Genomic DNA, 13,701 nt, shown 5'->3' on the forward strand with positions numbered 1-13,701 from the left:
AGACTGCATGCAAACACCAACCTTGAACATCCCAGGCTGACCGGCCCGGCCCCTCCTCGCTAATAACGCCTAAACGTTCTGTAAAGCGAGGGGCCGTCCGGCCGTGATTAACGAGGTCTCCGCCGTTCCCTTGTGTTTAATAGCACACAGAGAGCAGCAGAATGGCGAACCAAAACAAACAGATGACACCCCTCCCACGTGGCCGGCGAGCACAGATGGAGACGCCTCGTAGAAGGAGGCTGGGAGCTGAGCTGGCAGTGCCTGGGCCCCCGAGCAGGTGTTCGGACCCAGCGTGCCGCGGGCATCGCGCTGCTTCCCCCCCCCGACACCCCCGCGTCTGGGGGAGGAGCCCGTAGTGGGCGGTCCAGGCCACATGGTGGAAGCCGAGGCCCACCGAGGAGCGCTCCATCCAGCTGTGGACTTTGATCTACCTGGATGGAAAGCCGAGACCGTCTTCTGTTGGAATCAACAACAACAGACGAACAGACTTTATTTGTCTTTCAGTGAGACACACAGCACACGGTGTAGGGAGGCGGCGATGCCAACACACACACACACGCATGAGTGACAGAAGCGTCCACCAATGAAATCCTTCCCCTGCTCTTAACCCATCCCGCCGTCCTTCCCCAAAGGGTAGCCGGGAGCGGACAGTAGGCGCGTGCATGAGCCGCCCCCGGGGATCCAAGCTCTCCTGTCCGTCTTCGTCAGGAACGGACAGCGTCAGCGCGTTCTCCTGCATGTTTTTCGTATTTGGTCCTTTATGAGGGAAACCCGTGCGAACACAGTTAGAACATGCAAACTCCGCATAGAAAGGCCCAGGACCATCTTGCTGTGAGGCGACGGTGTAACGCAACAAGCCATCGTGACACACAAGAGCAATTTGGGGTTCAGCGTCTTGCTCAAGCACACTTCGGCACGCTCCCGGGAGCTGGGACGGAACCGAACCAGATACAAAGATGCAAAATACACTGTGTTCATACATCATCGACAACACACTCTGAAATCCAATATAATTTTGATATCTTGGTAAAAGAGAAGTGGTTCAGTCATAGCTGCCCTGGAATACATGTACTTGAGCCTTGAGAGGGCAGGAAATACAGTAAGACTCTTTTTAATACTCCTGCTGAGCTGCCCTACCACCTGATCACATACTGTACCAGGCATGGAGAGCTCTGAGGGGCTACTAAACAGCTTCATCCTGGTCAGGGGTGAAGTGGAGGGTAAACCCAATTAAACTCAGTTTACCCACCTCTTTAAAATGAGGCTGAGAGTCTACTTACCTATTTTCTGATCAACTGTATTAATCAATGAGGGGAAATATGGTGGGTGAACTCTGCACTGGACAGAGCTTACCCACCCCTGTATTTACCACTAACGTTACACCCCTAATACTGCTGCAATTATTAGGACATGACTTCAGATCTGAGCTGCTCTGTACGTATTTCCATCCGACTTCTAAATCATAAAAGTGAGCAACATTTTGGTTGTTATGTGCTGTAGTAGAATATCGTCAGAGTTTTGTTCACATACTCTCGGAGAGGCAACGGACAAAAGAAAATGTCCCTCATTCAGGGTTATTGTGTAAGCACTTGAGTGTAGCAAACAGCCATAAAAGCAATTGAAAGAGCCTTGGACGAAAAGAGCCTTTCTTAGTCCACAAGGAAAATAACAGAATAGCTCCATGAAAGAAAAAAAAACACTTTCAAGGTTATCCTTTTCTTCTTACAGCATCTGAATTTCATTGGTTGCGTCATTGCATTATACATGTTTCTGTTTTTCCAAAGGTCTAATTCAAGGGTCCTTTGTCATCAGAAGGATCCCCTGGTTTGTGACCAAACAAAATCCTCAGAGTAATAACAAGCGAGGCGCTGCGGGCTGTAAAACACGCCGCCCCACGGGTTTCCGTCAGCGGCTAGCCCACCCCGCAGCGCCACGGCGACAGAGTCTACGGCCCGTCTATATCAACAGTGATGTATCGCAATGCCCTGTGAGCCCTAACCGTTCAATTAGGAGCTCTGCTGAGGCCCGCCTGTCACTGGGAACCAGAGCTGGACAAGATCAAGAGCTGCTTCCTGCTTTCTCAAACACACCTCCGGAGCCGCTGGCATCAATCTCCCCGCCCGAGGGGGGGTGGCAGGGGACGGGGAGCGGAGGAGGGAGGGGGAGGCGAGGCGGGGGGGGTGGTGGAGGAGGAGGAGGAGGAGGGCGCAGGACCCCCAGCAGACACACCCACGGGTCCGGCTTTGAAGGCTAAACAGGTAGAGCCATCCATACCCGTCTGCCGCGTCCCGGGACGAGAGAGCCGACGACCTTCACCGACGCCGGGGGGGGGCGCGGCCTTGATTACCCGCAGAGAGAAATCCCATTTTCATCAGCACTTCGCCGGACACCAAATAGAATTCAGGGGGGGGGGGGGGAGAAAACGCTGAGGCTGTAGCTTTATTTTCCTCTCTGAGTTCAGCGTTGTGGTTAGGCATGGGAACTTAGCTGGTTAATGTTGTGAGAAGGGCAATTTGTATCATTAAGAGTCCTGGGGGTGTATATGTCCATATAAAGGGGTCTCTAATGGAAGCATTAAAGCAACAATATCAACACATATCTAAGGTGCCAGTGTGTTGCAAACTTGAAATCAATCTCTGCTGTTAATCAATCAAGTGCTTGCTGACATCGCTGAATACAGAATGAGGCAAAGCGCTGGTGATACACCTCATGGCAGGATTGAACGGAGCTCCTGACTGAGGCCGTGTGTGTATTCTCAGGCATCACTGTCACATTGATAAACCGCGGTTGAACAAGACCGACACTTACATTATCTACCATCTACGAAGAAGATACCGACATGCCATGTCATCTAGCCAGGGCCCTATACATGATGGAGATAAGGGAGTGCCTGTAGATAACCTCCTGGTGGAACACGGGGTGTAGAGGAGCACTCACCAGCACATTTGGTCCTGGCCCTGAGAGGGGGTCCAGGGGCCCCGGTTCCTCCGTCCAGGGGCCGGGTCAGCAGCACGCTGATCTCATACTCGGTGTCGGGGTCCAGGTGGCCGATCTTGTGGGTGGTCTTGTCCACGGGCTGCAGGTCGTACATGGTGCCGGACACGGTGCGGTACTCCACCTCCCGGTCGATGATGGGGCCGTCGCCGTTGATGGAGTTGGCGTTGAGCTGGATCCAGAGGTAGGTGGCCCCCACTGCTGTCAGCTGGGGCGGGGCGATGGGTACCGGGGGTTCTGGGATGGCAGGGGGGAGGAGAGAACAGGGATTGGCTTAAATTTAAAGCTACATGAGATAACTCGGCACTTTGGCGGCCCCCCTGGTCGTGGTAAATTCAGCACTGCATTTTAAGAACCACACTTCCCACAATCCCCCACTGTAATGGTGGGAAATAAATGATAACAAACGCGCGTGAGCAGACTGGGCTGGAAGATTGTAGCTACTTCAATGGACTTTCTGGAAGGATGGCTTCAATGCAGGTAAATACCGGTCTTCTTTCTTTTATGTGCATGTAGATACATTTGCGGGGCGAAGTGTTTGTTCACTTCCGTGTTCCATCACAAGATTTCCCGCCAGTGTACTAGCCAGTACACCGAAATTCTAAAATAATAAATTCACAGAGTCTCATGCAGTCTCATGTCACGAAAAAAAGTGGGGTCTTGCTAAGGCCAATTCATAAAATAATAGCAAGTTAAGGTGAATATTGAACTACTGTATAAAAAAGTTCTCATTGAGCTTTACGTTTTTCGTTGAATAGCATCCCCATTAACTGAAGCCAAAGTAACAGCTAGTCTTTCTGGGGTCCTAAAAAACACACCATACAGTACAATATCATACAATACAAACAAATTACATACACATAACACATAATTAAATGATTAATTCATAATTACTGCTGCAAGAAATACATACAGTGGCACTAATAACCAGTGTGTTGAAAGGTACTGTAGGTTTAAATGAACTGCGGTTTTGCTACACTGTGACATTTCATATTCCAGCTCCCTGCTACAGTACCAGCAGTACAGATCAATTTGCTTTTTCAAACAAAACAGAAATGAAAAATGAAAGAGCAAATATTCTAAATCCCCCGAGTCCCCACACAATAACACAATAGCCCTGACTTTGAATAGATGCGTCATCATCAGAAGTGCTGCGTCTATGTTCATGTTCATCAGGTTTGCTTTGATACAGAAGAGCACTTAACTGATGTATGAAGTTGTTTCAGCTTTTGGAGTGAATTGGTCCGTGGGGAAAAACAACGAAAAACACAAAACACATTTATTTCAGTCCCAACAAAAGCTACTGAACACTGTCGGAAAAATGACTGATAATTAGGGGCCAGGCAGCATAGCTGCCGGAACCCTATTGTATTTGCCTAAATTATTATTATTATTATTATCCATCTTCCAGTGAAGTCTGACTTCCCGTGGACAAAAAATCACCAATCTTTGCACATAGCTCCAGTACTATACCCAAAGTCCTCAACCTGCATTGTAGGTCAATAAAGCTGAAGGTGGCGCTACAGCAACAGTCTAAAGTTTAAAACTTTAAAAATCATAACAAATCAGCCATAGGTGCTATCACTGTAAAATCACCATGTAAATGTAGTCCCAAGTGAGAGAAAACTTTCATGCGCTCTGACCTTGCAGGAATTTGGAAGTCCATCACTCTGATTTTTTCATAAACTGTAAAACCTATCAAACCTATATCCTCCCACATTTCTTGTTCAATTGACACAAAAATGGATATACTGTATCTTCAGACTGTCCTTAACAAACGATCCTCACAGATTTTTGAAATATGAAAAATTGAGCCAAATCAATGTCTGATCATCCTCATAAAAAGTGACAACATTGGCCACATATCCAAGATGTAGTGTGATTTTTTTTCAGAATTTTATCTCAAAAATAGAATTTTTAAAAATATGTTTAAATCTGTCCTCTGAAACCAACACTTCATACAGAGAAAACTACATTACCCACAATCCAACGCAAGCTCCACGAATCGGAGACATCGCTGTTGGCAACCCTACCCAACCCCCGCTGAGGATTACAAATGTCTATTATGACTAAATCGATTGATTGGCAACTGACTGAGTACACAGCTGCTGAAGTTAATGTTCAATTATGAAGAAAAGCAAACAAAACCTGTAAAAATTTATAAACATATCTCATCCCACATTTTTCAATGAATTAACACCAAACTTGCTACACTAGATCTTCAGACTGTAATTCACAAACTCATTGACCAGATTGTTGAATTATCAAAATCGAGCTTACAATGCATCAAAATGTTTTACAAATGTTTTACGATACGATACGAATGTACAAAATGAACATTGGAATGTCAACTTTCTTGTTGTCTTCCTATTCTCTCGCTTATTGCTCCTAAACTTGTCGGAAATTGCCTGGCCCCGCCTCATCGCTGCGTAGCAGCTTTAATTGACATTGGCATTGACATTTTTGTGCGAGGCGTCGCACCAAGAAAAGGGTCATATTTGTTCATTATAGACCCTTTTACAGCCTTCATCGGCACAAGTATGCGCACACATTCTTGAAACAGTAGCAGGGGGAGACAGACGAATTCAGAGCAAGGAGCACTAAAGAGACGTATTTTAGTGCAAAGACTAGTATTTTATACACCATCAAGATGTCTGGTTGTTGCGTCTACGGATGTACGGCGTTCTAGTGGATTCAAACTTTATTCGTTTCAAGAGGAAACCGGCCTTTTAGAGAAACCGGAGTCACCTGTGGCTACAAGCCATTAAGCGTACAGACTTGACTGAGTACATCGTCAGAAATGCGTTTGCGGTGCCCATTTTATATCAGGTAAGTTATTTTGACTACCTGGTTTCACTGGAATGTCTGGTTGAAATGTAGAGTGATATCTGAAGTAAACAGTAACCCATAACCTGGCTGCACGCTAAGCTAAAGCTAAGTTCAGGAATTGAAGCCTAATGATAGCTAGTGCTAGCTAACACACTAGCTAGTGATAGCTAGCTAACTCAAGGCCTGGGAAGTCGGAGATGGCTAACGGCTAGCAAAACCTAATGAAATGGTGAGTCCTGCTTTGCAGCTTTACGCATTTCTGATTGATACTTTTGGCAATGTGTGTGAATTTGCTGCTATCTGAGAGATAAGGACCTGTTGTTGCATGTCGTTGACAAAAGCTTCCCCTTATTATGGTGTCAGAATGATGGCTTATGATTGCGATGTTATACAGTAGCCCAGAGATGGTTAGCACTGGCAGGGCTATTTTCAGTTTGATAAAAGGCGTTGTGGTGTTTGAGCACTAGTTGTCGTACTCTTGTGATGGACTTCGTTTTGGTGTGGAATTATAGTTGTTTACGTTTTGGTAGGAACAATTAAATTGTCCCAAGTGTTGCAAATTATTGGTACCCCTACCAGTGGCGATTGCTCCTATAAGCATTACAGTCAGTCATTTTTAGCATTTTTAGCCTGGCTTACCCATACAAATCCAAATAAAACTAGATTTTTGCACCGACTTTCAGACTGTTTTTGACTTAAATGCGTCTTGTATTCTGCCATATTGCTTAATTTTCATCCATGTTTAGCATTTTAGTAGTGCTCCGTCACCCCCTACAGTCCTCATGAAAATACAGTCCACGTTACGGTCCGGTCTTGACACCGGTCTTACTAGTTCGTCATTCACTTTACATTGTAGGCCAGGTAAAATGATTATGGCTTACAGAAATCAAGACCAAATCAAATCAAGACCAAATCAGACTTGGAGCGGTGGGCTAACACGCCTAGTAGCCTAGTAGGCTAGTAGCCTAGTAGCCTAAACACTGATAAGTGAAGTAGGGGAGTAGGCTATTGAGTGCTGTGCCCTACGGGGGTGTATTTTATCGTCCTGTCATTCCTCTTTGTGGTGCTTGGCCATTGTTGTCATATAATGGCTCTGTAGTTTATTAAGTGTTTCCCTAAAAGCTTGGTTGTTTTGGCCTAAATATTGCCCTCTTATTCGCTCGCTCTCAAATTATTGGCCTTTGTTGATTGTTAAAAAAAAACATCAGTAGCCTAGGCTATTATAGTTTTCCTGTATGTTTTTACATATAAATGCCAATGCTCAGCGCCCTTCTGGTGCTGTGAAACCCATCAGGGCATGCTTTGAAAGCGCACCCCCAAAAGAATTGTGCGCGCTGCGCGTGCGTGCTTCGTTGGTCCTGGCTTACCCGGTTCTAGGACCCACCAGACGCCACTGACCCCTACATGCGTAGTGTCCCCTCTGCGTGTGTGTGTACGGGGTGTGCGGGTTGGGGGGGGGGGGTTGGCATTGGGAGTAATGTCGGAGAAGACCCTGTGCAAGACCCAACGGTACACTACTGCATTATAGACAGACAGTCCTCATTACAATAGGAGTAGGACACTTCAAATCCTACATACAACATTTTTGTATGGGATGTGATGCACCAGTCGCTATATGCCTACATGTGGTTTATTTTCGGTGATTAGACTGACTGTTGACTGGCACAGCTTTAGGTGGTGATGGAGGAATGAGCTTAATGTATTGATGCTTTTTTATGCGTGGCTGTAAGCCAGCGGACCTAGTATAGCGTTTGTCCGGTTATCACTCCCTCCCTCCCTCCGTTACTGCGGACAATGTTGGCCTGCATTTCTCTGTTGGCACCACAAGAGGCAGTAGTCCCAGCACACCAAAATCAAGAAAGACACCAAAATCAACCTGCCGATCTCCACTGCACAATTAGAGTAGATATGAGAGCATTGGACTCCCACCCTGGAGACTGGGGTTGAAGACCCGGTGGGGATGACTTTATGTTATCATCAGTGTAATTGCTTTAGCCACTGACTGCTACCATTAATGTTATGGAAGCTGCTGCTAGTTGTTGTGAGCCCATGAGCTAACTGGCTATTCCGCTCTTATTTTGCTGGATTGGCATTGGAAGCATTGGAATTGATGTGTCCAAGCAACAAGACCTATCCTAATTTATCAGACATGATTTCATGTCATTTCAATTCACAGTTAAGCATGACTAGCTTCTGTCCTACCAGTCCTGAACAGAAACAAGTCAGCCTCGCACCTAAGCCAGGCTGGACCTGGCCTGGTCCAACACCAAATTAGCCTGGGTGTGTATTGTATGTGTACTGTCCCTGTACAAATAAAATTAGAAGAAAAAAAAAAATAGATCTCACTATTCACTGTCAAACACTATTCACTCTGACTATAAACAAATAACACCATGTGTTTCATGTCTCAGAGCACTCGTCTCTTTCTCCTCAGGCATCATCAGCAGAGAAATATGTCCTGCAGCCAGGGGCAGAGCTCAGGAATCCTCCCTTGTCACGAACCACAATGCTTACAAGTCCCAGCGGCCTCAGTGAATTACTCTAATGAGCACACACATGTAACAGAATAATGCCATTAGCCGCCTGGCTGGTTTTCATTGAGTTGTCATGGGGAGATAGGCGCCAGCATCGGAGCCTGGGAGAGTAAGGAGCGTCCTGCAGAGGGTTGGTCAGTAGACGCTGGGGGGAGCAGATGGCTGCTCCGCCAATACACCTTAAACACCACCTAATCCCAGCTTCCTACCCGCCTGTCAAACATCACCTAAAGTGACCCGGCTAATCCGAAAATCTTCTCCTGGACCAACACCACTACTGCCGGTCTGTTGGTACACTCCCGACCGAGGGGAGGGGAGGAGGCAGCAGCGAGGCCTGTGTGTTTTTGACTGGCGTCGTTTTAATCTTTGGTACAGCCCCTGCCAGCTACCCGCATGATTGAAAAGCGGCTATCGATTCAAATGAGATTTAGCCAACTAGACAGCATGTGCTATAGCAGAAATAACAACAATGCCATTCATTTATTATGGCTTTCAGTCAGGCCATTGTGACTGTGTGCTGTGGCACCATTTCTATATAAATAGTCCTATTGCTTCAAGGTTTGACAGCTTGAGGGGATTCAACTACAATATTAACAGTCGAGGGAACTTGTAATTCTTCACACCCTTTGTCAGGTGAACTATAATGACAAAACCAGGATGATCCTTCTGAAGTATAGTTGTAAGTCTGCAGTTCAGATATCACCAGCCACGTTCATACTGTAGCTTTATAAACAAGCAGACCAGACATGTGTGGAAATACTATTTGACATCTTTACTGTTTGCTTGAATCTGCCTGGAGTATCAGGTGGGTGGAGTTTGCACTTTTAGGAACTGAATTGGTTCAATTTTCCAGACAAGAACAATTATGCACAGATAGTAATTTCAAATGGTGTTTTGACCCATGTCTGAACCAGATATTGCACTCAGGCCATGGACCTGCTAAGACACAGGAAAATTAGCCATCCACGGTCACACTGTGGAGATTCATGCTGGAGACATGATTCCAGGCACAAAGTAACACGCTGTGGCAATCTAGGGCAGCAGCAAGTCAACCTTTATTAATGAGTGTAAGAGGGAACTTTATTGACTGGAGCAGAGTCAGTGGTGCTTTGTTAGGAAGTGGGATAAAAATGACCGCAGGCAACAAGCAGCCGTTTCAGAGACATTCAATCGATCAGGGCGCTCATGTTGGTGTCCGACGAGCGCCAAGCGATGTGAGAACGTACTGCACACGGCTGTGTTAAAAAGATATTGTGTAAGACAGTGCCAAAAGCCCACTTTAGGCTCAGAATCAATATCTCTTCTGAGTCAACATGCAGGGGGTCGTCTCTGTCATCTCTTAAGGGTCAAATTTACAATATCTTCTGAAGGCCAGATACTGATAGGGTACACAGCTATTACGGTACTGATTTTCTCATCATTCTCTAATACTGGTATCTCCGACTGTCCAATTGATTCTGTTGTTTGAGCCCAAACCGGGCACACATCAGACATTGGTCTCAGTCAATAAGCAGCAACAGTACTGTAGCAATACAGTTGATGGAATAATTCATTGTTAACTGTAATCCTTTGCAAGCTTTGACAGAGAGAATCACACACTGTTAGAGAGTAGCACTGTGAAACACACACTGCGCAAGAGCACTTACGACGTTAATGACTTCAGTTTAAGTCTCATGAGGTGCAGCTTCTGCTTCAGGTGGGGGGGGGGGGGGCGATGGCGAGCTGAAAGTGACCTAAACGCTGGCAAGAGACGGGCGCGGCTGAGAGTGGACGCCAGAGTCAGCAAGCAGCTGTTGCCGGGATGTTGACCAGGCAGCCAGACGGCCTGGCGACAGCTGTGTCCTACTCTAGCACGGCACCTGTCTGTCTGCCAATAGACACACACACACACACACACACACACACATACCTCATCTATTCTCTTCACCGCAAACCATACCGCCCCCGCCCCCCCCCCCCCCCCCCCCAACTCTCATTTGCCCCACAGACCATGAACAAAAGAGTGGCCATCCTGAGTCAAATATAGGCCTGTCTTTTTCCCCGACCTCCCTCTGTTCTCTCCGCTGACATCAACCGCGTCGCTCTCTCTCTTGTTAAGACGCAAGTAGTCCTCGTTACGCTGTCCAGTCTCCTAATTGGCCGGTCGTGTGAAGAATTGATCGGCTGCAGATTTGAGAAAGGGGGACTAGGGGGAGAAAAATGATGAGCTTGACTGCGGAGGCTTTGATTATGGCGGCTGGTCTCGTTAGCGATGACGGCGCCGCAAAGCCGCACTGGCTGAGGGTTAACGTACCGCACCGAGGCGCCAGGTGATTCCAGCCAGAGCAGCGCACAGCTAGCCAGCGCACAGACTGGGAGGAATTATCCTCCTCTTCCAGAAGCACTGGTTGTGCCGCAGGAGGGCTAACACAAGGGGGCTTTAGGAAGGCGAGAGTGGGGGTGGGGGGGTTTACATCAGCGTGGAGGGACAAGGCACACACACTTGCACACGGGCAGAACAATCTGACGGAACACTGGCACGAAAAAGCAGAAGTGATTATCCCGGATAATCAAGCATTCATTCTCCTCATGGTGAAGGGAAGGCAGGGTATGTTAATGAGGAGCCGGGAGGGGGGTGCTGGGTCGTGTCTGTAGAGGATCCTAATCCACAGAATTACTCTGTGGTCACTCCTCCCCCCAAAAAACCCAGTCCCGGATACGGCGAACACACATTTAAGCAGGATTTACGATTCTGAGACATTACTGCCGGTTAAGCACTTGTTTTATGACTGGTACAATAAGATGAGATACTGGCTTTTTATGTCTGACACTTATGACCGTGAAAATGCCTCCCTTTTTTTGTTCTCGCCGTGACAAGTTGGTTTATGTTGAGGTCATTGTCTTATGTACTCTGGACCGAATCCTTATAAGATCATAAACGTGTCCGCACAATTTAAAACAGGATGAGATGAACAATCTGAATATGAGATATATGCCTTCAACTAGAGAGAAGGACTTATGAAATAGGATTATGGAGATTTCTTTTCATGACACATGCACTTGAGTGATTTATCTCCAATGACAGACCGCGAATAACATGTCAAACGGAATAAGGACCGTCGCCGAATTCAGTCATAGAGAGTGTGTGCCGTGACTAGGCGCGTGCTTCATCAAGTATTACGCAGATAAAATTTCACTGAAATTCTGCGATAGCAAACCACCGGGGTCCCCCGATACACAGCGGAGCACAGACTTATCTCTCTCTCTGCGCAAGAGTGCCCAGGCCCAGCCGTTTCACTGTGATTGACAGACCTCGATCTGGACAGCCCGGATTAAACCTATCAATCACACAAAGCTGAGAGACAAAAAAAAAAAAAACGGGGGCAGTAAATTCAATTGAGAGCGCAGAGGAGAAAATTGAGGTGAAGAAATATCGAAGGCCATTACCGGACTATAGGCTACAGGAAAGTGGGGCCTTGTAGGATTTAGTTCTTGACGACTCCATAAATTCATATCAAATGACTGCAGGAGTGTAATATCAGTGAGGATACTGTAAACCCTGGCACCTCCCGCCTTTGTGCTCTTTTAGAAGGAATCATCCCTGGTCAAGGGCAGCCTTTACAGGGGAACTATCAACGTCCTCTGGGTAACAAATCAACATAAAAACAGCCTGCGTTCACAGCAACGTTAGCATCAAAGTTCGAGGGCATTTTCATCCGGGAAAAAAACTTGCGCCTGGTTTCTGGGTGTTTGTTTTTCTGCGTCCCGTTGCCATTCTTTATATAATACGGAGGCTAGTTTACAACTAAACGCTCGTTGCGTCGACTCAAACGAGGCCCGATTGTGAGGCGGGGTCCTACTCACGCTTTATGGTCAGCTCTCCGTAATTGGACACTCCAACGCCCTTGTCTGAGTGGACGATGCATCGGTAGCGCCCCGAGTCGCCCTTGGTGGTGTTCTCCACGTCGAAAGTGCCGATGAAGCGCCGGTTGTTCCAAGGTTTAGTGGTTTTCATAGGAGCCTCTCGCCCACCGGTGCCCTGTTTGGAACCAAGACACACGAACGGGTTTCAAACATGGAGTGGTTTTAATTAGAAAAAGTGCATTGACCTTGCATGTTCATTGCATGTGTGTGTGTGTGTGTACTTTTTTTGTGTATGTACAGTATGTGTGTGTGTGTGTGTTTGTACTGTATGTGCCATCACTCCCATCAGTGGATTGTAGCAATGTATTCAGTCATAGATGCATAAGCGCACACACACAAACACCCAAACACATATGTGTACACACACACACGCACGCACACACACATACACACATGCACACACACACAAGTACACACACAGTGGGCTCTCCCCAGCTGTCACCTCACACAGCAGGCAGATGGGGGGACATTTGTTCATTAGAAATATTTCTTCATTACTGTCATCGGGGGACCTCACTTAATGTTTGCATCCCAGCTCCTGTGCTAATGAGGACGTGTTTGTTCTCGTGATGGAGTACCTGGCGCAGGACCTTTACCCAGCGCCGCGCTCCCACTGATCACTCATGTGACGGCGTGCTTAGCAGCAGGGCAGCAGGGTTATGTTCGCCAGATGCAGTACCTCCACTGCTCGGAACAAGGTCAGTTCAAAAACTGCTGTGAGGCATCAGGCAACGTGGCGAGGTGTGTGTGTGTATATATATAGTACGTATTATCCACATATATGTGTGTATATATATATATATATATATATATCCGCTATCCTAGATTTATATGGATGAAGCCATTAAGCCAGAGCAGTACAGTATGTGAGCTGGGAAGGATAGAGCACTATGTAGGTGTTGGGAACTGGGTGAGTGAAACGGGGGTGTCTACTGGCTGTTGTGAGGATTCAGTCGCAGGAATGATATCTGTTTCATTAGTTTGAGATTAACGCCATTCTGGGCTGGCTTTATAAGATGGGTTGAATGATTGTGTATAAACGACAGGCCAGTCTTCTAGAAACAGAGGACAGTGCTGTGATACTGTTCTCGCCTGTAACCAGAGGTTGAAGGTGTCTCTCTTGTTCTCGCCTGTAACCAGAGGTTGAAGGTGTCTCTCTTGTTCTCGCCTGTAACCAGAGGTTGAAGGTGTCTCTCTTGTTCTCGCCTGTAACCAGAGGTTGAAGGTGTCTCTCTTGTTCTCACCTGTAACCAGAGGTTGAAGGCGTCTCTCTTGTTCTCACCTGTAACCAGAGGTTGAAGGCGTCTCTCTTGTTCTCACCTGTAACCAGAGGTTGAAGTTGTCTCTCTTGCGTCCGTTGACAGTGCAGTGGAACGTGGCCGTTTGTCCAGCGTTGACCTCTACGCCCTTTATGGTCAGGAAGTGTGGAGTGTTCACTATT

General features: G+C 47.0%; 1 protein-coding gene across 1 annotated transcript in view; it reads right to left on the reverse strand.

Moving 5' to 3' along the window:
- The window catches only part of LOC311325505 (receptor-type tyrosine-protein phosphatase mu-like), a gene marked incomplete at both ends in the record, with an annotated part of 143,560 nt that overhangs the window by 77,316 nt on the left and 52,543 nt on the right, over positions 1-13,701 (reverse strand). The window contains 3 exons of the mRNA XM_084458219.1: positions 2,938-3,231; positions 12,201-12,375; positions 13,581-13,696. Coding sequence (XP_084314345.1) covers positions 2,938-3,231; positions 12,201-12,375; positions 13,581-13,696 — 585 coding nt within the window. The remainder of the gene's footprint in view (positions 1-2,937; positions 3,232-12,200; positions 12,376-13,580; positions 13,697-13,701) is intronic.

This window comes from Borostomias antarcticus (assembly GCF_949987555.1).
Source record: "Borostomias antarcticus genome assembly, chromosome: 24".
Classification (NCBI taxonomy): domain Eukaryota; kingdom Metazoa; phylum Chordata; class Actinopteri; order Stomiiformes; family Stomiidae; genus Borostomias; species Borostomias antarcticus.